Source organism: Larus michahellis, chromosome 5 (genome assembly GCF_964199755.1).
Source record: "Larus michahellis chromosome 5, bLarMic1.1, whole genome shotgun sequence".
NCBI lineage: Eukaryota > Metazoa > Chordata > Aves > Charadriiformes > Laridae > Larus > Larus michahellis.
In genome coordinates, this window is record NC_133900.1 from 12,153,128 (window position 1) to 12,176,948 (window position 23,821).

The window sequence follows — 23,821 nt, forward strand, 5'->3', positions numbered from 1 at the left end:
TGCTAAAATGAAGTGGACATATTGCATTGAATGTGAGGCAAGTGTGGCATGGCTATGCTGCTGACTAGATCAATTAAAAGGATCATAAAAAGCTGAAGAAGACTTATCCCAGGACCATGTACCACATCTAACTTTGAATAATAGGGAGGTTACAGAGTAAGACAGTTTTGCCAATTTATTCAGGTTGTTCCTTTCCTAACCCTCTTACCACCCCAGAAATAGCATCCCCTTGTCAGTGATAGCCACTGAGATCTCCAGCGTTGTTATTGTAGATCAAACACATTCAGTTGTAAAGATGGAAAAACATGTTTTGTTGTTACGTGGAAAAAACTGAGAGGCCAAAAGCAGGAAGCAGCGAAGAGCACTGTAGACCTGTCCACTGAACACAAAGTATTCCTGACCTGTAACCGAGAATCAAAGAGCACCTGGCACGTGTTGACCTTAAGGGAGTAAGCTAAACCTGGTGTGGAGTGTAAATTAGCTGGTATTACCATACTGATGTAGGTAAAACAATATTTTGACTTTGAAAGTCTACCTGTCAGTATTTCTTTTGCAGAAAGAGGACTATAGTAACTTCACTTGCTATGCTAATAGCTGTAATGCATAACCATGTGTCTGGCCATACGTGACTACATTCAATAGCTGTAACAGAATTTTTAGAAGGTAGATAGAAAATGCCTGTGAGATTGTTATTGTCATTATATATATATGGCCAGCATCTTACTTGTATATTTTGTTTTATTGTCGTCTGAAAATCTGACCAAGTTGAGTTCATCAACGTTCGCACTTTAGCTTGAAACAGTGTAATTACCAAAGTCATGTTTTCACTGGCTGAAAAAGGAGGAGAAAGAACACAAGTTTATGAGATAGTCTTACTGCTTTTGCAAAAAATAATGACCGTCATAGAGCACCATGTTTTTAGAATCAAGATACGTCCTCGTTCTTTAGCGTTTTCAAGCATAGAACTCGCATGTTCTCATCCTGTGTTTCCATACACACCTTCATCTTTTGATAGCCGCTTAACTTCTGATCTTTGCATTTACCTTCTGGTTAATGTTCTTCACTGACTTTTGCTGTATGGTATCATAATACCACGCGTTACATAGCAATCATTTGGTATGTCCCCTGGTTTGCAAAACACTTTACTGAATTTCTGATCTGCCTACTTTCTTTTCACGGTACCCATGCTCTCTGATTAACTTCACCGTGTTTTTCTCCCTTACAGCTTCACTACATTCATAGCAGTCCTAGTGGGTCTGGTTCTGCCAATCCACCTGTAGTCAGCACTGTTTATGCCTATATTGGCACGCCACCCGCACAGCGCCAGCTCTCGTCATTAGTGTGGCGTTTGGGCCCTACGCATTTCCTGGAGGAAGTTTTGCCTGCCCCAGGTGTTAGCACCATTTATGAGCTGGGACCAAATTACGTCGGAAGCTTTCAAGCAGTATACGTGCCATGTAAGTACAATTCAAATGGCAGCTAGTAACTTGGCCCAGGTGTAGTGGAATCTTTTGTGTGCATATTGGCGGAAGAGGTGAGAAAAGAGAGTATGTGGTAGCAGAGAGGAAAAGCTGGCTGTTCACAGGAGGAAGATTAGTAGGTGGTATTGAAGAGGATGACAGAAATCCAAATTACTGTTTTAATATACTTCTGGTAGTTCTTGCACTGAGATATGATAGAAGTGCTTGTATTCCTCACTTTGGTTTGAAACCAGTTAGAAATGCTTAAAGCTGTCATTATTCTTACTGTATATTATATTTATCTGCGGAAAGTGAAATTGGAAAGACATTTTAACTTGTCAGTTTCTAGTGATAGCACTTATTTGCAAATCTGCAATGTATTCTGTACTTCAAACACAGCTGTCTTGAAATGTCATTGTTTATAGGGCCTAAATAGGTCAACTGAAGGAAAAAAAAAATCAGAGAGGGATTGTGGTGCAGTCTTTAAGCATTCATTGTGAACAAATATGGGCAATTCTCTTACATTTTTTAAAATTGTTTGAAATTGAGGGAAGTGCAACACAAAAAGATGAGGATAACCTTGTTAGAAATGTGTGTCCGTAGCCCTGTTTTTAATTATTCACGTAATGTATTCTTCATTAGCTCTGGTGAGATGCACTGTCGCTAGCGAGACTTTCCTGTTCTGTAAAGCTCCCTGTCTTCCTGCGTGGTTAGTACCTCCTCACTAACATCAGTATTACGACAGAAGATGCTCTTTGATTTACCTGGCTATCACAGGGCTTTTCAGTGAAACAAATACTAATGGGGAATGTATCAGGTTGTCTTGTCCTTACATTGTCTTTCCTCATGAGGACCATAGCGCTCTCCAGTTCTTCTGGAGAGAAGCTGTCACCGTCTCAAGGAAGGAGGCAGTGAGTGATGAGAGTGGTAGGAAAACAAAATAGGTACAGGGAGTGCAGAGTCTTTTCATGGTGAAAGGTTTCCCTACAATGGTGGACAGATGCTCCCACCCCCCAAAATGTAGATGACATTCAGGCTGAACAAAGTATCATGAAAAAGATGATAGCTTTCCTTGCTCATCTTGACTGAAAAACTTTAGAGAATTGAATTTTGTGTACAGATCTGTGTCATGTACTTGCTTTTTTGACAGCTAGACAAACCCGGCAAACAACTCTGGATTTAGGTATCTGCTAGTCAGTTATAATTTGTCCTGGAAGGCATTTTGACTGGTGGTGTGCAAGTTTTAAGTACCAAATTAGCCAAAGCAAGTTCCATGAATGTGAAATTGTTCATTCACTTCTGATAATTAAAGATCTTCCTGCCTTTACACTAAGGCTACGTTCACCAGAAAACCCCACAGTAACTTAATAGAACTCTTCATTTCTTAACATACTGACTTCATCCAGCGTGGCGGTGCATTTTACTCCATGCAAGCTTTGCTGAGCTTGTTGTATTTCAGGAGTGGTCTGCTCTAGAACAAAGGATGAGTTTCTGTTTGGGGATGAGCTTCTGTTTACTTCATCTGCACTGTGCAAACCTAAGGAGTCTGATAGGGGGTGTAGTGTGAATCTCTAGATCTTACCCTTTTATCTTGGCCTCTCTTTCCAAAATCCTTGTTTTTCCTTGGTGTAATGGTTATTTGTGGGAATCCTGGAGAAGGGAAGAGCCCTTGCAGTCTTCTGCTGTTGTCCTTTACAGGGGAATGGTGTCCGACTTGCCATTTGCCCATGCAGTGCTTCTTTCGGAAGTTTTGTCCCTGTTTTCAGTGAGCGAGATTGCCATCTTCTGAGAATTTGTCCTGTATTTAAGCAAAATGGAAAACCTGGTACTCTTTAAGTCTTGGAAAGACCTCTCAGAGAGCAGTTACTAGTTCGGCAGAAGGAATTCCTTTGTCTGCTCACTGAATGGAGGAATGTTCTCGGGGCATCTGTGTGGGCAGAGATCCAATGAGGAGGATTTCATTTATGGGCAAACCAAGACTGCTGAAATTCTCTCTTAAGCGACAGAGACTTGACCCTGGTTCAACAAATTATGTAGACACCCAGCTTCTCACTTGTTTCAGTGTTAGATGAGGAGCCGTCATGCTTTTTTTTAATTCCGTAACGTGTTTCACTACAGTTGCAGATAGCTTTTGACCTGGAATGAAGATGCAGACATGAATCTGCATGTTGAGCTTTTGGGTGCTGGGTTTTGCACGCTTCCTCTGAGCTTTGTAGGTAGCTGTCAATCACAGTGCTTGCAGTGCCTTGCAAGAAGCATCCACTTTCAGAGCAGTGGATACAAAACATTAAAGATACGGTTACATATTCTCTTCAATGCCTGGGCCTTTTGGTCTGTATTCAGTCTTGCATCTCTTGTACCATCCTCTAAAGCATTTTTTCTAGCAAACCGCTGTAAAAAGCCTGTTGTCACAGGCAAAGATGCAGATGTACCAAATACTCTTTTTTTTTTTATTTTATTTTTTATTTTTTATTACTTTGTGTTTTTTCCGGTGGGAAGGGAAGTGGACAACCCTTAGGCTGTACACAAATTGAGTACAGGAGTAATGTTGCCTTCCAGAAATTCAGATGAGGAAGCACCATATCTTCTATTGCTTGGCCAAGCCACAGGCTGGTAGTTGCCATTACAGTTAATATTGTAGACCTTCTTGAAAGGAAATGTTTGCTGACCTCTTACGTTAAGTAGCAAATTTATTCCATGACTTGTATGCTATCAGATTACTCTTTGCTACAGCGACAAAGTATGCAAAGACAGTATCATGCCTCAGCTATTTGTAAAACCTTTCTTCTCTACCTATTCTGCAATATAATTTGCTTAAGATTTTATTCTTCAAACTGAAAACAAGAACAGTGCTATTACTGAAATGGACTCTTATTTTGTCTTTTAGGCAAAGATTCAAAGTCTGAAGGAATCAACCCATGTCCAGTATCTTTGGTACCAGAAGAGAAGGTTTCTTTTGGTCTCTATGCGTTGTCAGTTTCTTCATTTACAGTGGCAAAAATAAGGAAAGTTTACAACAAGTTGGACAGTAAAGCTATTGCCAAACAGGTATGTTGGAAAATGAGTTGGTTAATGTGTACTGCTTGTTTGTTCCTTTCTTTTAACTTCTTTCGAGGCAATTTGCTCAGTGCAACCAGGAACAATAATGTACTTGTCAGAAGAGTTTCCCATAATCACTTTCATGTTTGTTTGGGTTCTTTTTAAATTTAAAAAATTTGGGGTAAGTTGTACTCTGAGATTTTACTCGCATTCTTGAAATTATTAGTAGCTATGCATTTTAGCACCTTTTGGAGGTATTTTTGTTTTTTAATGTAGATGGCAGTTGTAATCCTGCTGAAAAACAGTTAAGATTATGTCATTGAACAATATTTCTACTGTTGCAGATGAACAAAGCTGATAGCTTAGTCCTCTGACTGTGATTCAGTTTTGGAAACCAGAATATTTCTTTACGTTTTTCTTCAAAGTACGTAAAAAGTCAGTGAATTATTTTTTCAAAGGACCACCTATGAAGAAAGACTGTTGGGGTGGTTCAGCCTGAAAAAGAGAAATCTCCGAGGAGACCTTATTGCAGCCCTCCAATGCCTATGGGTGGCTTGTAAGAACAACGGAGAGAGACTTTTTACCAGGGCATGTAGTGACAGGACAAGGGGAATGGTTTTAAACTGAAAGAAGGTGGCTTTAGATTGGGCATAAGGATGAAGCTTTTTACTCTGAGGGTGGCGAGACACTGGAGGAGGTTGCTTAGGTCAGGTTGGATAGCAGTTTGAGCAACGTGATTTAGTGGAAGATGTCCTTGCGCACAGAAGGGGGATTCGACTAGATGGTCTTTAAAGGTCACTTTGAACCCAAACCATTCTATGATCTGGTGGAATTATTTTTATAGTTAGATTCATCTTCCTTAAACTTTGGAGACTGGAGATTCCTCTTCGCTTTAGAGAATCTCTTAACGACTCTAGCATAGTTCCATTTTGTTATACGTTACTCTTTATCACAGGAGAAAAATACACAAGTTATGTTCAGGCTTGCATAAAAAAAACCAACTCTTCCCTTTAGCCCCTGCTTTTTTTCTTGTTTTATGCAGATGGCTATTTCTTCTCATGAAAATGCCACACCTGTGAAGCTGCTACATAACTCAGCAGGGCATTTGAATGGACCAGCACGCTCCATTGGTGCAGCTTTGATAGGATATTTGGGTGAGTCGAATATATGAGAATTACTATGTTTAAAAATGATAAATTCTTTAAATAAGACCTTAGGTCTAGAAGATAAGTCATGTCGTTGATCTATGTTAATGATGCATTGTTGAACTTATTTAACATTTTTATATTATATAGACATCTTTTCTTTTACTAACATGGGATGCTTGTTTCAGTTTATATGAGTTATCTTTATGAAAATATACTTAATTACTTTACCTTAGGTCACAAACTATTTTCCAGTGCAATATTTCCTTCACCTCCTCTTCTGAGGTGTCATAGTTCTTCTAGTGATATTCTTTCCATAATTCAAGCAGCGTTAGAATGCAAATTACTTGCATGTATTCACAATGATTTTCTACAAGAATTAGACTTGATGGTTTTTTAACTTCTGTTCTCCGCCTATGCTCAGGAGTAAGAACATTTGTCCCCAAACCTGTTGCCACTACACTGCAGTACATTGGTGGAGCTGCTGCTATTCTGGGACTTGTAGCCATGGCATCAGATGTAGAAGGGTTGTATGCAGCTGTGAAGGCCTTGGTCTGTGTGGTAAAGAGCAATCCACTAGCCAGTAAAGAAATGGAAAGAATCAGAGGTTATCAGGTATGTAAGAAATGTCTCAAAACCGACCAGGCTGATTGAATTTCACTGTCTGTCCTAGAAGTGCTCATGGAAATTCCTTGTTCTGTTGTAGTGATCTGAATTTCTGCTCATAATTTTAACCGAGCTCTTGGCTAAGTAACATAGATAGTTATTCAGGATGGCTTTTCAAAGAGACGGTGAAAAGTTTTGGTAAGCAGTTGTGCACGTTTAGCTGCTTTGCTGAAACCAAGCCTTTATTAATGGCAAGGAAGAGCGCAACTATGGCACTTTGATTCGTTTCACATGATTTTGAACCCACCCCTGCAGCCTGGGAGCTTCTATCTTCGTGATCTGCCAGCAAGAGAGAATAGGGACACATGAAGAAAACCGAACAAGTGGACTCCTAGAATCACCATTTTGAGAATAGTGCACAGACTGTACAGCTGGTGATGCTATTTGCTTTCAAGCTGAAGACTTTTTAACTCTCCATTGGGATAGACAAAGTGGAATCAGTTATGCAGAAGGATTCAGTGACTGACTTGAAAAGATCTTCACGTTTTACGTTTCTTATGAAAAAAGCCTTACTGAAACAGAAAGCTTGTGCTGTGGCTTGGGCAGTGTATTTACAAACCTTCTCATGCTAATGACTAGTTGCATCAAAACATATTATTCCAGGTAGCCTGTTGCAGACCTTGCCTTTGTTTGACTATCTAGACAGTGTCCTCCTTGCACCATAAGCAGTTAGCGGATCATCACATATGACCTTACATTTCACTTGTATTAACCTCAGCAAATAGCATGGTTTGAGGGAGATTCCCAGAGATCTGTATTTCTTTAGTAACAGTTCAAGGAGGATGGTGAAGCTGAACAGGCCAGTACGTTGAGAGTTTAACAAGTTTGCGTCAGAAGACAAGAAATAATAATAGCACATCTAGCAATTTTTTCTTTCCCAACCCAGATTGTAAGAAGTTAAAGCTGAAAGGACAACATCTACGGTCATGCCTAGGGCAACAAAGGGTAGCAAGAAAAAAGAAAGTCAGGCTTATTCAGATTTATGTTGTCATGGCTACTTTTCAGTGCCAGACTACCTCTCGTTTGTGTATGCAGTACTCTAGGGGTGCTATATCTACGTCTGCCATGTCCCCGGTTGCTGTCCAGGAACACAACTATCTGAGCCATATTTCATGTGCCATCTTAGACTGTGACTGACTAGCAGAGAGCTGAGGGGGGAGGGGAAGATGCCTAATCCGCAGGGCCTAGATACTGTCTGCAGTGTAGAACAGGTGGTTTATGAGCTGTAGGGTGTCCTGGATGTGCCCCTTTTCTAATCAACCACAATGCCACTTTCAAGCTTTTTCATCAAGAGTATCAGCTAGCAGACATACTTTAAGGGCCTTCTCAAAAGGGACACGGACATTTCATCCAGGCTTCTTTGTGCTTAGACAACATTGCTGTGTGTTCATAGGCTACTAATTTCTTTTCTGTTTTCTGGTTCAAGTTGCTGGCGATGCTGTTAAAGAAGAAACGATCCCTTCTTAACAGCCACATACTCCATCTGACCTTTTCGTTGGTGGGAACTGTCGATAGCGGGCATGAGACATCCATTATTCCAAATTCTGCTGCCTTCCAGGATCTGCTCTGTGATTTTGAAGTACGTAAAGCTGCACAGGAAAGTGATGATGATATGGATAGTGATTAAGTCAAGATGCTGATAGCATACCTTAAATATTGAACAGCAGTAAAGTAGGTTGTTATCCTGAGAACTTAATATTTCATATATAGTACAGTAAAGCAGTTGAGCAGCAAGATTATTTGTAACTTTTCCTTTACGGCTTGAATCAGTGTAGAAACAATGAGTGGGTACCGCAGATGTTTCTGCTTTTTGTTGTTTAGAAGATATATTTTTGTAGTTTACGGTTAGCAGTTCCTTTTAACCTCTGTGTTCTACTGCAGTCCATGTATTGAGGCATGAAAGATGTACTGAAAATAACAGTAGGAGGTAAACTTTCAGCATAGGACACAGGAATCACTTTATCATATGTCTCCTGCAAAGTTAATGGTAAGGCAGTTAAAAGCCTGCTCACACGACCTATGAAATATTTAAGTGTTGTTGTGTTAAGCTAAGGAAATGGTAATGTAATAGAAGCTGATAAAAGATGTGTAGAAGTTGTCGTTTAGTGTTTGGCCCTTTGGCATTATCTGGACCTGACACAGACCGAGTTAAAAGTATCCTGATTCACATATACTAAAATAAATAAATAAACAAAAATACTATTAACCACTGCTAATCCAGCTATAAGATACTAAATTAACAGCACAGGTCCGTCTTGCGTAAATGGCTTTATGGAGTTACCTATTTCCTTTTTTTTTTTTAGATGTCTATTTGAGTATTTCAAAGCACTCCTGGAAACTTTAATTAAGGATCTTGTCTATGAAAAACATCCTGCTGCTTACTATAGCCTTTATTTTAATAAAATCAACTGGCCTTGTTAACTTCATTTTTTGGAGAGCTTAAAGGTCTTTAATGCACCCAAATTGCCCCCTTGCCAAGATCAATGATATGCTATAATTATGGCACAAAGAAAGAGGAAATGGAAAGGGCAGACCTGAGCCTCTTTTTTTCTAACCCCAGTGGGGATCTAATGCAGAGGAAATTTGTCACCCACCAAAGTTTCCTTTTTTTTTTTTTTTCTTTTTTAGGCATAATATGAAAACAAGAAATAAGCTTGTGCTGTGTCTAAACATGAATCCTTCAGTATTGTGTAACTAGTTAGTCTTTTAACAAACCTCTTAAATTACAGTAATGCTTCCTTTGTGCTCACAAAATTAAGCATATTTTGCTCACAAAAATAAACATAGCTTAATGGAATTTATTACGTCTACAAGAGGTAATATTTGTGATAGAGGTCTTAAAGTAGATGAACTGTTTAGCAGAGAGAAGAGTGTGAATCATAGGCCAGCTCCTTTTCTGAAGAATACTCTTGTCTCCCCCCACTTTATTTTTTTTTTTTTTTCTTTCTTTTTATTTCCCCCATAAAGGAAGCAGCTAAGAAATTTCATCAACGGTATATAGTCACTCAGACAGCAACTACTGTACAAAAGATCCAGTTTCATATTGTTTAGTTTGTGTTTGTCTGGTTTTTTTTTCCCCTGAAGACTAAGAACAACTGGGAAAGGAATACAGTTAAGAGAATTAAAAAAAAAAAAAATAAAAAATGTGCAAGTAATAGGTCTGTGAGTCACTAAGAAGAAACTTTCCAAAAGCCTCAGGTTTTTGCTCGGATTTTTTTTTATAGTTAGTTATTTTATTTCTGTATTCAGAAATCAGTGACCCAAGCATTACAATCAGATTGGATAAATTAGACGTTCTTACTCTTATACTAAAAAGGGAAATGAAAATATTTTTTCCTACCATTTTTGATGATAGGATAGAAGAAAAGAAAAAATTTGAAAGCTTTTTGTTTAAGCCAGTTTTATACACCAGAGCACAAGCATTTATTATGCGTTGTTCAATAGCAAATCAATTTGAAGATTTGCAGCTATAACAGGGAGCTTTCTGGCTTTTGTATCTTTTATTACTTCTATTGATTGAACAATTGATTTTTTTTGTTTTTGAGTATCTAAATCATTTAAAAAGGTGTGCAGGAAATGCTGGGTAAAAATAAAAATAAATAAACCAAAATGAGGGAAAACCTTGAGTTTAATCTTGGCAGAAGATAGTAAGTTACTTTTACAAAGAGAAAAATCTTCGCTTAAGCCAAATAACCGTAACACAGCATTTCACATCAGCATTGTAAACCCCAGTAACTCCTTTTGGAGCCATTGCACCATCTGTTTAAAGAGAAATTCCAGATAGTATGTGACTTTTTTGTCTAGAACTCTTAGTTTTCATCATGATACGTTTACAGAGAATATGTTTGTTACCAATGTGTGTTTCTTGAGTCTTAGCTAGTATGTTTAATACTTATCTGAAGTTGAAGAATAAACAATTGAGAACCTTGCAATGAGCTTTTGAGTGCAACGGCCAGGTAAATTGTCGTGTAGGTGAACAGTTTAATCACTTCAAGCCTTTCATAACCTTTGGTATATTAATGTCAGTGTTTAATCTTAAAGTGGATTTGTGTACAAAACATATCATTCTGTATTTCAGGTCTGGCTTCATGCACCCTATGAGCTTCATCTGTCACTATTTGAGCACTTCATCGAACTTCTCACTGAGTCAAGGTATGAGTTGGTGCCAGTCTAGTAATGACACTTACAGGATGAGGTAATATGTAGAGGATGCTCCAATTTTAAATTGCCACTTCCTTTCTCTCTTCTTCCAGCGAAGCAGCAAAGAACGCTAAGTTAATGAGGGAATTCCAGCTTATCCCAAGACTGCTCCTGACTCTTCGAGATATGTCTCTGTCCCAGCCTACTATCGCTGCGATTAGTAATGTGCTGAGCTTTTTGCTTCAAGGCTTCCCTAGCAGCTATGACTTGCTCAGGTAGCCCACACCTGTGATAATTCTGGCTTTCTTGTTTTTCTTATGTCGGTGATCTTGTTAAAAATACTTAATGGTCATACTGCTGTGGAGTAAGGAACATGAAATACTTACGTACTGGATTTTTTTCCTCTAAGAGCTAGACTGCACTAGACACAGGGAATAATTTTTAATACCTTGATTTGCATATTACATTCAGTTTGTATCTAAACAGGTATGAATGAATGATTAAACTGGCTTAATGTTCTGCAAGTGAAAAGCAAAGGTGCTGTATTGCAGCTCCCTTCTTCATGTGAAGTACTGAGCGCTTAAATATTGAAAATCAAAGGAATATTTAAGGCTGTTAGATATAGTACTATGAATTCTGACTGAAAGTAACATAAATAATTGCAATTCATATGTACAGGAGTATTTGAAATGCTTTTAAATGAGTTCAAATCCTTGATAACTTAATTTTTCTCATCTCCTATTTCACTATAATGGAAATGGATAAAATATTGCTTGGGAGTTCATTACATATGAGTGGTCATGTTTTCAGCTTCTCACTTTAAGTGCAATTAAAGGTATTAGAAGCATCAACCTGAACATCTTACCTGTCTTTGTTTTAATTATACGTGATAAAAACATGATTCAAGAATAAAACCTTTGATATTTATGCTTAAATGGTTACAAAACAGATTGTGGAATGCCTATCTGAGTGTTTCTTGGTCTCCTTCCTGGAAGTAAAAATAAAAAATATTGTGTAACTTGGAAAAAGTTATACTAACTAGAGACCATTTCAGCTTAGTTCCAGAGGAAAGAGAAAAACATTGCATCCCCTTTCTTTGAGTAGCACATCATCTTGTTTTGGAAAACCATGACTTTGTGTTACATCACCTTAAGCTATAGGCATAAATGTTATACCTGGGTCCAGTAATCACTGTTTTTGGTGTAATACTTGTTCAGCTGTAATGGTTTGAGAACAACGTTTTCTTCTCCTTTCTCGTGGTGTTCCTTTTACTAGGAGTTGGTGGTATCTCCCAGTTTCTGTTCTTGAATCCTAGAATTTTCAGGGTCCCTTGCCTGCAAAGGTTCTGCTAATTACTAGACATGAATTTGGTTTTTGGCTAGTAACTTTAGATGGAGACCATTTTCCTCAATCTTCAGGTGTGAGAAAGTTGACGTTTTGGGGTATCTCACTCTCACTAGTGTTATGGCATTATATTTAAGGTGAATTATTGATAGATGAGAGTGCATCTGTCATATCAATGAATAATGTTTTTTCTATATACGTCAAGGTTTGGACAGTTCATCTCTTCCACTTTACCTACGTTTGCGGTCTGTGAGAAGTTTGTAGTCATGGAAATAAACAACGAAGAAAAGCTTGACAGTGGTAAGTGGCGGCATGGCTTAGAAGCAGCAGAAGAGAAATACTTCATGATCTCTTCTGTGCTTGAACATGTAAAATGTAGAAGTAGTGTCATTAGCAATATTGTAATTTTGGTATAACCTGGCTGCTAGTTGGTTGTGGTGCTTTTGGTTTTCAGTATTGCGTGCAAAGCAGTGCAAAACCCATGTACTCTTCTTTAGTTTTCCTTCATTTAACACTGAATGGTTTTGTTCTGTTTCCACCACTTGCTCCTTCAAATCAGCTGTGCATCTCTGCATCTTTGTGGGGAGAGAAAACAAGACGAAAACTGATTAGTAAGTGCATCTGCCCCCCAGGCGTGGAGGAAGTGAAAGAACTAACTACAACAGCCTATTTGTTTTTTTAGGCAAAAAAAAGAAGTTTTACTCTCCTTCAAGAAGGCTTATATTGAATTGTTTTGAACCAATTTCTACCCTTGTTTTCGTAAAGAAAAAAGGCTTATGCAATTGCATTTTCAGTCAGTCTCCCTGAATAGAAATGTTTCAGCCCCACAGTGGGTGTCATGCACATAACTAGAGGGGAGTATCCAAAGATCCTATGTTTCTACGTTTTCTTGGGAATACCCTGGTGCACAGGGACAAGTAGTAGAAGCGTTTCTGCTTTGCAGTTAGCTTTATTGATCTGGTTTCCCGAAGAACAAGGTTTAGGCAGTCTGTACATTCATCATTATCCCCCTGTACTCTCCTGTTCCTTCTGAATACTTTTGTTTATTGCAGTCTCAAATATGATTAAATTCAAGCTTTTTAGTGAAAAAGAGGAAGTGGTTATTGGAGAGAGATGTAGATTGGTGTTCTCACTACAGGCCAGCCGTGGTTTTGTTTGTTTTTTTTCCAAGGCTAACCACAGCCTGAGCTGCTTTTTGCCTACCCTGGGGGGACTGAAGAATCTTGGGGAAAAATTGAGGCTGTGGCAGGAATGGAGAGAGAAGCTTTTGAAGCAAACAATATGAGATTTTTAGGTTACTGGTCTTCACTAGTTCTGCTGTATTTTCTGCCACAGAAGATGCTTTGTGTTCATATCTGTGACTTGTGCATCCAAAGCGTCCGTTTATCTATCTTCATTTTTGCACGTTGAGATTTTTTTTTTTTTAATAATGTAAAAACATGATCCTGCTTTGACAGCATAAGGTATAATAAGAGGGATTTGCAAAATAACTGTAAAGCTAGTCCTGAGCTGCATGTATTGGCTTGTTTTGCAGTTAAGTGTGTTTTTTCAACTGATGGTGAGTTTGGCTTTCTGTCAAAAGAAAAGGAAACTAATTTTTCTCCCTGTTTCTTAGATTTAGAGGGAATTGAAAAGCATCAGTGTGTTTCTTGGGATTCCCCCCCCCCGCCCCAGGTTGCATAATGCAAAATCTAACTATTATGTTGTGGGGTTTTGCGGGGAGGGAGGGATGGGGGCAGAGCAGGCAGGTTGTGTGTGTGTGATTTTTTTTTTTTTTTTTTTTTTTTTTAATGTCTCTACCTGCCAGGAGCAACTAGTTTAGCTAATTTGGACCACCTCAGTTTAGACTGTTGTCTGAGACACTGTGATTCCCTTTTACCCGTTGTTCAAACTGACCAAACTCCGTGTGGCGATGATAATGGGACACTGCATTTCTCAGCAGCATAGAGTAGGCTGACTGCCTTTTGGCATGGCTTACAACCTGAGCAGAATCAGGTTGCATTTGCTTATATATAGAATTATGTAATATCCTTTTAAATGTTCAAGTACCAAAAGTCTAATTTTGCCCCCTTTTTTGTTTTTTTATGTTTAGGAACAGAGGATGATTTTGGAGGACTTGTTTCAGCTAATCTTATTCTACTGCGGAACAGGCTTTTAGATATCCTCCTGAAACTTCTATACACATCTAAAGAAAAGACAACTGTTAATTTGCAGTAAGTATAAAAAATTTGAGGTAAGGAAAGGATATAAAGTTTTATTGCAAAGAGGAGAATTATACAGCCTCCATTCGCTTCACTAGTGGAATTGCATAATTTTATAGGAACTACTGGATGATTTATGCAGGTGTAACTGAATTAGCTTTGGGTATGCTAGCAGAAATGGAATGCATTGTTATTATCTTGGTGAAGGTGCCCCTGCCTATTGCAGAGGGGTTGAATAGATGACCTTTAAAGGTCCCTTCAAACCCAAACTATTCTGTGATTATTGAGTTGTATGCTGTCAGTTGCAGCAGCAACAATAATAGTGCTAAGCAGATGCTGGTGTAAGTAACGCGCATCTTTCAGCCATTGCATTAACTGGTTTTCATTTCAAATCTTTAAAAAAAATAATAATATAAAACCATGATTTGGAGCATTATTGCTTCTTATTGTTACTTCATGGAAGAAAAATAGCGTTTGTAAAAGTGTTTGTTTTAAAACTTTGAGTGCCAGAGGATCACAAGTGTGAACAAGTGTGGATGTCTGGCTACTTTGATTTTTTTTTTTTTTTTTTTTTAAGTTTTGTTATCTGGAGAGCCAGTTCTTTAACCCTCTGCTCTCCTCGTGTACTTCTTGGTGCTGTTTTCTCATTACTTCAGGTGTGGCTATAGCAAAAGTAAAATTTGTCAAAAGAGAAAACTTTTGGTTTTAGAGATGTGGGATAGTAAATTTGTCATTTGATTAAGATCAAGTGGCTTCAGTAGGGGTTATAGTTAGGATCATTGACCCTAGAATGCCCCTTAGTTCCTTAAAATTGCAAGTGAGGGAAGGTGATGTTATCATTTGAGGCACTAGAGTCATATGGTGAGTTGGAGAAGAGACTTTGAAATACTGTCAAGTTAAACCTTGACAAAGCAAAACACAACTTTCAAGCAACTGCCTGGTAGGCAGTATTGAGTCTGTTAGAGGCATTTTGTGGATGTATGGCATATGTAGATTATGTAGTGATTGACAGAGCATTGGTTGACAAACTCCAAACCTGTTTGAGCTTTTCAGCAATACTGCTTAAAAAAAAAAAAAAAAAAGAGAGAGAAAAAAACCAAACCAAACTATATTCATTCAGCTATTCCCAAGCAACTCTCAACCTATCCATGCTTCAACAAAAAGTTATTTGGAAATTATAATTTGTGGATAAATGTTTCCAGTTCGGCATTCCACATTTGTTATCAAAAGCAGCAGTTGGAGAAATCTCATGCAATGGAACAGTCCCATAGTCCCAGGAGCTGTATTTAGTCTTCCTATTCTGCTAAACAAATACACTGTATGTGCTCTGTTTAACATAAGTTGGTGAGCAACATTTCTTGTTGTGTAGCAAACTTACTTAAGAATTCACTTAACTCTTCAATAGATCTGAATTTTTATTGATCTTGAAGTTTGCACTGTGATGGTGAACACTGATTTTTGCTATCTAGTAGGAAACTAAATGCTGTAAAATGTGATGGCTTTTTTTTTTTCTTTTTCTTTTCCTCTTTAATTAGGGCTTGTGAAGAACTCGTCAAGACACTGGGTTTTGATTGGATTATGATGTTTATGGAAGAACATCTGCATTCCACCACGGTCACAGCAGCCATGCGAATTCTTGTGGTCCTGTTGAGTAATCAGCCCATCCTTATCAAATTTAAGGAGGGTCTCAGTGGTGGAGGCTGGCTTGATCAGACTGATTCTGTCTTGACCAACAAGATTGGTACTGTGCTAGGTATGGGATCTCAGTCCCTTCATGGCTGAAGGATCGTGTGGGAGTGCGTGTGCGTATGTGTCGAGGTGGGGGTTGTTTTATGACTGCCGTCGAGCAGATGCATCCTGTCTGTTCCTGTTGTCTGCTGTGCTCAGATGCCTCTGCACTTCGTTTTTCTTACAACTAAGAGTTAGACTTCCTAGGCAGAAGGGGAGCTGTTTTACAAAACTACCCTTCAGTTGACATTGCACAGACTTCCTTGTCGTTCAGTATTACCTCATGATCTGCACGAAGCCTCTGTAGCTAATCAGTTTTTTCTGTTGCCATCACGGTAAGATTAAGTAGATTCCGTGGACAGGCACGTCTGAGCTAGGTGCAGAGGTAGCACAGTGTAGCACCTTATGTACGCAGCTAATAAAGGTGCTGTAAAATTTACTTGTTTGTTTACTTTTATTAGTTAGAGCATCATGCGGTGTTACACCTGAGCTGCTTTGTCTAGTGAGTTCTTTGCCAATTAGATTTACCAGTTTGAATTTTTGCTGTCTTGAGAATTTCTGTGTTCACAGTATCATCTCATCCTTTCTTTTCCTCTCCCTCTCCTGTGTTCTTCTGCACGCACGCACGCTCTCTTTCTCTCTCCGATTAAAGACTTTCTTTGCAGGTTCTTAAAGCCTCGTTTATCCAGCTTATCAGACCTTTCCGTTGCCCCGTGTGATCCAGAATTCAGCGTGTATTTTGAGCATCTCTAAGCTGTCTGAAATGCATCTCCCAAGTGTCTGAAATAACTGATTCCAATTCTGTGTAGACAGGTGTAGTGGCTATTTCCCATGGACCTGGGTGTTTTTAGGCAAAATAAGATAGTGCTTTTCAGATGAATGTCCATTTGGACCCTGATATAAATCCATTGAAATTAAATGGGAGGCTTTCATGAGCTCGAGTAGGCTTTAGATCAAGGCAGTGGTATTAATAGTACTTTTAACTTAATTTTTGTTCCTAAAATGACTGTACAAGGAGCCACCTCTCTGTTGCAGCAGTATATGATCTGTTTCTGTGCTAAAGATTTTTCTGAATTGATTTATTATAAGGAAATAACTGTGAAGTGTTATTGAAGTGATCTTACTTCAGGAAGAGGGTTTTTCCTGAAATGAAAATATAAAGTCCATTATTTTCTGCTTTGACTCTTTGAAACACATCAAAGTATCTTCTGCTGTCTTGTTATTTTTTGCATAAATGAAACTGTCTATTAAGTCTATTTACAGTGGTTTGCTATAATATATCACTCAGGTTATTCTACTAGGAACGTAGGATGGTTCTTTGCATTATTAATGAATTAGGAAGGTTAAGGAGAACAGTTTTCCTGAAACCATTATCTGTTTGTTTGGCCAATTTTGATTAAGGTCCTGTATTTTATTTAATAAACAATTTTTGCACATGCATGTGCCTTAAAATTTGAAAACCATTGATATTTTAGGGAATTGACTGTTTATTCAGTATCCACTTTAAATGTCCAATAACATAAAAATTTTCTTCAGTCACAAAATCTTTCTAAATAAGATTTTGAGTTACACTCATGTTTGGAGAGCATTTGTAGAGTTTTCCTATTTTTCTTATTATGGTATCACTTTAGTTGAATCCAAGCTGGACTGTGACCAAACAGATATTTTTAAACTTGTGTCTCATCAAATGATAGTGACAGATTATCTAACTTTCATATCCTGTGTTTTTTAATAAATTGCAACACACTGGATCCAAGATTTCTCATGAAACCAAATAGAAGCCTTTTCACGCACCCCCCCCCCCCCAAGATTATTGGTGGAATTCCTGCAGCTTTGTAGCAAACATTTCATTAGTCTGATTCCAACTTCTGTTGGAAAGAATATCTTTATTAGAGCCTCAGAAAAACAAGCTGATCTCTGGCAGTGTCCGAAGAATGGCTCACTGTCTGGGTTGATGTGGAGACTGAACTGTCTTCCTACCTCCTTCCTCATTTGAAAGTAAGCGGTTCTGTGGTCCTGGTGTATTTATTTATTTTTTTAATAGGAAAATGAAATACCTATGTAGAAGCAGGGTCGCAAAAGGTGAATTTTGTGCCTCTGGCAGCACTTAAGATAAAATATAATGCTTCATACCAGCTGATTAATCAGTACCAAAACAACTGAAACAAGATGCCCCTGAGACACTGGAAACAAAATTAGCTGCCCATCAACTTAAATGGGCCCTTGGATTGCTGCTTGGTAATATAAATCTGTAACTGAGATTAAGGTGATACGTCCTTCTCAGACAGCGAAATATCTTTTTTCCAGCAGCTTGAGTGTTTTAAAAGTCTGAAATTGCGGTCATGGTCAGAAAATGGATCTCTGTGTATGCAGTAGCATTAGGCAGTCTGTATGAAGCAGCGTCATCTATGTGGTACTGAAATGCAATCATTTCCATTTTATTATTGATAAAATCAGACATCTGAAGCAGAATTGCATATGTGTGTGATGGTCTATATGCACACATTCAGTTTTTACAGCGTTAATTTCTGAGGAGGTACCGTCTTGAGTTCACTGCTCTATGAAGAGGGAGCTTCATAGGCACTTCCCTATTAACATTGTTGGCTCTTTGTATTTTTTTTTTGTCATCTTAGGTTTCAATGTGGGCAGGAGTGCTGGTGGCAGATCGACAGTCCGGGAGATTAACCGGGATGCTTGTCACTTCCCAGGCTTTCCCGTTCTGCAGTCCCTTCTCCCGAAGCACACTAATGTACCTGCGCTCTATTTCCTCCTCATGGCCCTTTTCCTGCAGCAGCCGGTCACTGAACTGCCCGAAAACCTGCAGGTCAGTGCACCTGGCATCAGCAGCCGATGTAATCAGGGTTGCCAGGTAGGGATTATCTAGTAAGATATAAATGTAATTCTGTCTGTCATGCGAGAAAATAATGGATTAACCAGGCACCCTCCTTCTCTGCAGCTGATTCACAGTCACAATGTGGTGTTTAGTGCGGAACTGGTTGGGGTGGGAGGACGAGATACGGTGGGAGGATGTGGAAGGCAGCCTGTTATGGCATAGCTGTCACTGGTGTCTTTCTGGTCTGTTTTGGGGTCAAATGAGAAGCAGATCCCTGGTTCAAGCAGGCATGGTGTGGGCATCGAAGGGGGCATAATTTTTTCCTTGCTTTCTTTGTTGTGGTGGTGGTTGGTTGGTTTGTTTGTTTTTAAAGAAGTGGGGAGTTGCTGTGTTAAAAGAGAGTTCATGAGGTTACAGACAAAACAAGGTAGTTTTTATTTCAGAAAATCTCTATGGTTTTGTAGGGAGGCATCTTGGTTGTTGCTGGAAAACATTTATTGTTCTTATTCTGAACAGGTTGGTTTTTGGACTTGTTTTAATTGTATGTAAATGAGTAGATAGGATATGGTTTACAACAGAGTCCTAGGAAGCCTTGGCATAGTGCTTTAGGGAGAAAAGCCACACTCCAGACAGACAAGGTACCTGTTTAGAATGGATGCAGTGCTAACATTCATTTATCAGTGGGAACTGGAAAGTAAAAATTTCAGACTGAAAGGTATTCTGCCAGTCTGTTTTCTTAAGAGGAATACTTGACAGCCCGTTCCGCGCTGTGCTACAGTGAAGTAGAGTCATGAAGCTCTCCTGCTTACAGCACTGAAGTATGGCCCTGTTAAATTGAAACTAAATTCAATTACTTAAAATATTTAGCAGTAGCAGTCTTAAGGCTAGAGGTGGGCACTTTGTCCTTTTTTATTTTTTTAATTGATTTAACTTTTTGGACTTGCTGGAAAACGCAGCTTGGTTTGTTTTGTTCTTTTTTTTTTTTTTTTCTGTGGGATACCATGTGGGTTTTACTGCTACATGTGAGTGAACTGAGGTGATTGTGCAGACTTGTGCAGGTCTCTTCTTGTTTCAAAACACTTAAATGCTTCGAGAAAATGAGAGTTGCATTTATGTTAGTGCATGGTTAGAAGGCATTTTCTTCAGTGACCTTTGCATGAAGCTTTTGGGGATAAAGTTTGGAGGACATGAAACAATTCATTTTTTATATACTGCCAAATGAGCTTATTGTAGGTAAAATAAAAAGCAGTATCAAATTGTACAGGATAAAGCAATTATTTCATGTCATCTTTCTTCTCTTTCACCTCTTACAGTTTGATTTAGACTCTATTTGGACATTCATATTTGGAGTTCCTGCCTCATGTGGCACCGTTACCTCTTCAATACACAGTGTTTGCACAGAAGCTGCCTTCTTGTTATTGGGAATGCTGAGGAGCATGCTGAATTCTGTAAGCATAAAAAATTTTGCTCACATCTGAAAATACAGAATTGTTTGAGTTTGCCATGTGGTCAAAAGCCAAATCGGAAAAGTTGGGGTATTGTTAGTGTCACGACAAACCCAGCTGTGAGGTAGGCTCATAATACTTGGGTGAAAACCATAGTTGATAGTGGGTTACTCTATCTTACTTTATTTTTCATCATCTGTAGAAAAATTAGGGGCCACAAAATTAATGCTGCTTTTTCACAAAAAGGCAGGGCTTTGTGTTTTGCTGCAATTAAAACAAAACAAGAAAGCAGAAGGATAAAATGCCTTTGGCAGAGATCATTGAATTTCTTTCCTGATTAACGTTGTGGGGGAATGTTTGAGACTCTATATCCCATCTGCTCAGAGCTATGCGAGTTGCAGATTTCGTGCATGAACCTTCCACATGCAGAGAAGTCCCCTGACTATTAATAGCCACATGCTGGAGGAAATTAATTTACTGCCAGAAAAATGTGTTGTCTTCTCATCTTTGAATCTAATGTCAAGAGCAGTGAAAGTTGGTTTCTCAGTAGGAAAATTTTGTATTTCCTTGGAGCCAGAGAGTGTTATCTGCTGAAAATTGTGTCATGAAATGTTTGCAAAGCAGCAATCTGTTCGGTTGTTGCCTGTTTGGTCGTCATGTGTTTGCAATATCCTCTGAGAAGCATTGCTTGCATGTCTGTCTCGTATTAATGAGTTCAGAAGTGTCTTCTGGACTTGTACACTGGTTATGTGTACGTGACCTGCTGCAGTAGAAGTTCCTGTCATCATGTGTTCTGTCTCTTGCTGGTGACTTGCTCTGTCATGTGTTTGGTTCTCACCTGTTTGGACACATTTGTGACGTGCTCAGACACATGTATTGTCTCTTGCCTTGCTGTCTTGTGCTGTGTCATCAGGTGTATGTTCAGATGTGCCATCACATTTTGGGTTGACAGGAGTCAGCTCATGTTTACCAACATGTTTTGAATCATTATGTGTTAGGACATATGTTTTGTCTTGTGGTTCTTTGCGTGTTGTAAATGTGGTCAGTCTCCTGTCTATTACATGCTCAAACATATATGCTCGAGGCATACATTACTGTCATGAGTTAGGCTGCCACGTGTTACAGCTGTGGGTTTGTCACATGTTCATTCATGTGTCTGGTTACATTTCATCATGTTGTTGTACATGTTCCAGCCTGTTTTATCATGACATGTCCTGTTGTTGTAATGTTTGTCATGTTCTGCTACATGTTTCTCATGCATTTGTGATGCGGTGACATGCTGCCCTGTGTTCAGTTACATGTTTGTGATGGCTTGGACACATGTTCTCTTATCACATGTTCTGTTGTCATGTGTTGCAGGCACATGTTTTGGGCATGTGTTTTATGTGTTTGTTAGAAGTTGGTGGCTTGTTCAAATGTCATGCATTCTGGAGGCAAGATTAACCGTGTGTTTGGTCAGGTGTTCATCATATGGTGACATGCTCAGACACGTTTTCTGTCACCACGGGGTCAGGTTTGGTGATGTGCCCAAACACATTTTCTGTCGCTTGTTTGATCAGATATTGGGTCACATGTTCGGACACTGTGTCTTCAGTCTTGTGTTCTAGACATGTGTTTGGTCATGTGTTCTGACAAGCCCTCCAACACACATTTGACATGTTCTGGATGTGTTTTTCACACTTGGTCGTGTCCTTGGCCACACGTTCAATCGCCTGTTTCTGCTGTGCTTGAACAAGTGCTTGTCCACATGGTTGATCACATTTGACCGCATCTTTGATCACATGTCACGATCACGCGTTTCATTGCATGTTTGACAATGCGTTTGATGTTTGACCCTACAGCTCCTCTTCCTGCAGCTCCTTTCTGAAATGAGAATTCTTCAATTAGTGCCATCTGTGCTAATGTGCTGTTTGTTTTTCAACCCAGCCTTGGCAGTCGGAGGAAGAAGGCTCTTGGCTTCGAGAATATCCCGTCACCTTGATGCAGTTCTTTCGGTATTTGTATCACAATGTGCCAGATCTCATTTCCTTATGGATGAGTCCGGAGTTCCTGTGTGCGCTGGCAGCAACAGTGTTTCCTTTCAACATACGACCTTACTCTGAGATGGTAGGAAAGCCAGCTAGTGAGCTGTTTTGTTTTTCCCGTGAACGTTACTTTTGAGGATTTATCAATTAAACAGTCACGTAAAGATAAAATGGAAAAGAGGTTGTTGTAAAGGCTGGGCTGAACGTTTTGTACTTTGTTTTTGGAAGAGAGAGAAGCGCAGGTTCAACTGGAGGGCAGTTGCTGTGCAGTGGCATCTGCAACTGCGTTTTAGGGGGAATGTACATGGTTTGTTTGCTAGTGGATCATTATTTTCAATCGTATGAACAATGTTAGCTCACATTTACAAAAGCCAAAGAGACTGAGTCAGCCTATGCTTTCAGCCCTCTGTTCTGGAGGATGTGATAAAATCTAAACCTTCTTTTTCCTCCCACTTCCCATTTCTTCTTTTGTGGCTTAACTGCAAAACAGTGTTCTTGTATTAGCTGGAACTGAGTTCAAGCTGGGAGAGGGTGTGAATTCAACTTTGCTTGCATTGCTGCCTGAAGTATTCTTTGAACTTAGTGTCGTTTAGAAATGATGCTGTTTCTAGACTATCAATGGAAAGGAAGTTATTGTTAGCCAACATCTAAAAGGAGTCTTACTAAGAACATGGAAGGATTCTTAGGCAACAGGTTGGCACATGCTAGAACTAGGCAGGGGTACGGTAAAATACTTCAGTAAATACTTACGGGTGGCATGCTATCTTTTTGTTGCCAATAAAAGTGGGAGATCAGTTTTTAAAGGTGCATGCTGATGAGTGTCTCATAAAGATAGTTTATTTTGCTTTTAAGTTAGAAGTAGATGCTAGGAGCTCATGTTCTCTCTCAAAAAAAAGCCACTTATAAACCAGTCATGCTGATTTGGCATTCACCTGTATAGAGGTTTTAGAGTGAGCCTTGTGTCTCTGAGCGGGTTTTACTTTAACTACTAGGTCCCTTGAAACTTTGTGTAGCTGCCTGCCAACTTGAGCTCTTTGCTGTTTCAGGGCTCTCTTGGCTACAAATTGGTTTACTCCTCCAGCATTTCTCTCTGTCCAAACGAGTAGAACTAATCAATCCCTTGTGAAATAGATGAATAACAGCCAGGTTCCCGCAACAAAACACTATAACCCAAATTCAGCCTGGAGAAAAAATTTTTAACTGTTCTTTCAGCCTTTCTGAGATTGCCATTAAAACCAGAAAGAGTATACGTTCGGGCTTCTCTTAATTTCTTGGGAGAACTCTCCCACTGAAGCAGACCGAATGTTCAAAACATTTGGTTACTTCACATGTGAGCTGGTGATGTGATAAGGCTGTTGAGGGAAATCACGTTGTCTCCTCTTGCATTTGGAGGAGGGCATTACATAAAAAGAGTCACACTTTTGGATTTGACAGCTTTCACTATTGTTTGTGCTTTTGTTAGAGTCCCCTTGACGAGCTAGCCCCTCGAAGGTGATTGTTCATCAGAGACAGGAAAGCTGGAGCAGCCCTTTTTTTGAGATTTGAAAAGGCTTATTTCTTTTTTTGTTTTCTGTCATTTAAGCTTGATAGCCTTTTTTAGTTGGCTTCTGTCTTGATTTTATTTTAACTGCTTTAGTTAATAACTTTTTCAAAACTTTTTTCTTTTTTGCAATGAGAAAATTTATTTTTGCAAAGTGTCTAGAAATTGCCCAAGTACTTCTTGTTGGCACGTGAATGTGAAATGTAATCTCTAGCTCACATAATTCATGCCAGTCTTCACTGATTATTGTTTGCCT

The 23,821-nt window shown here is 39.0% G+C and overlaps 1 protein-coding gene across 6 annotated transcripts in view; it reads left to right on the forward strand.

Moving 5' to 3' along the window:
* The window catches only part of WDFY3 (WD repeat and FYVE domain containing 3), a 178,554-nt gene that overhangs the window by 116,180 nt on the left and 38,553 nt on the right, over positions 1-23,821 (forward strand). For 5 of the 6 annotated variants that reach the window (XM_074588804.1, XM_074588805.1, XM_074588799.1 and 2 more), the window contains 13 exons: positions 1,226-1,457; positions 4,348-4,508; positions 5,542-5,653; positions 6,069-6,259; positions 7,737-7,889; positions 10,389-10,462; positions 10,564-10,725; positions 12,000-12,094; positions 13,887-14,007; positions 15,531-15,748; positions 18,357-18,592; positions 19,870-20,004; positions 21,928-22,107. In XM_074588804.1, the coding sequence (XP_074444905.1) occupies positions 1,226-1,457; positions 4,348-4,508; positions 5,542-5,653; positions 6,069-6,259; positions 7,737-7,889; positions 10,389-10,462; positions 10,564-10,725; positions 12,000-12,094; positions 13,887-14,007; positions 15,531-15,748; positions 18,357-18,592; positions 19,870-20,004; positions 21,928-22,107 (2,070 nt within the window). The remainder of the gene's footprint in view (positions 1-1,225; positions 1,458-4,347; positions 4,509-5,541; positions 5,654-6,068; positions 6,260-7,736; positions 7,890-10,388; positions 10,463-10,563; positions 10,726-11,999; positions 12,095-13,886; positions 14,008-15,530; positions 15,749-18,356; positions 18,593-19,869; positions 20,005-21,927; positions 22,108-23,821) is intronic. The other variant, XM_074588800.1, reaches the window with a different exon arrangement.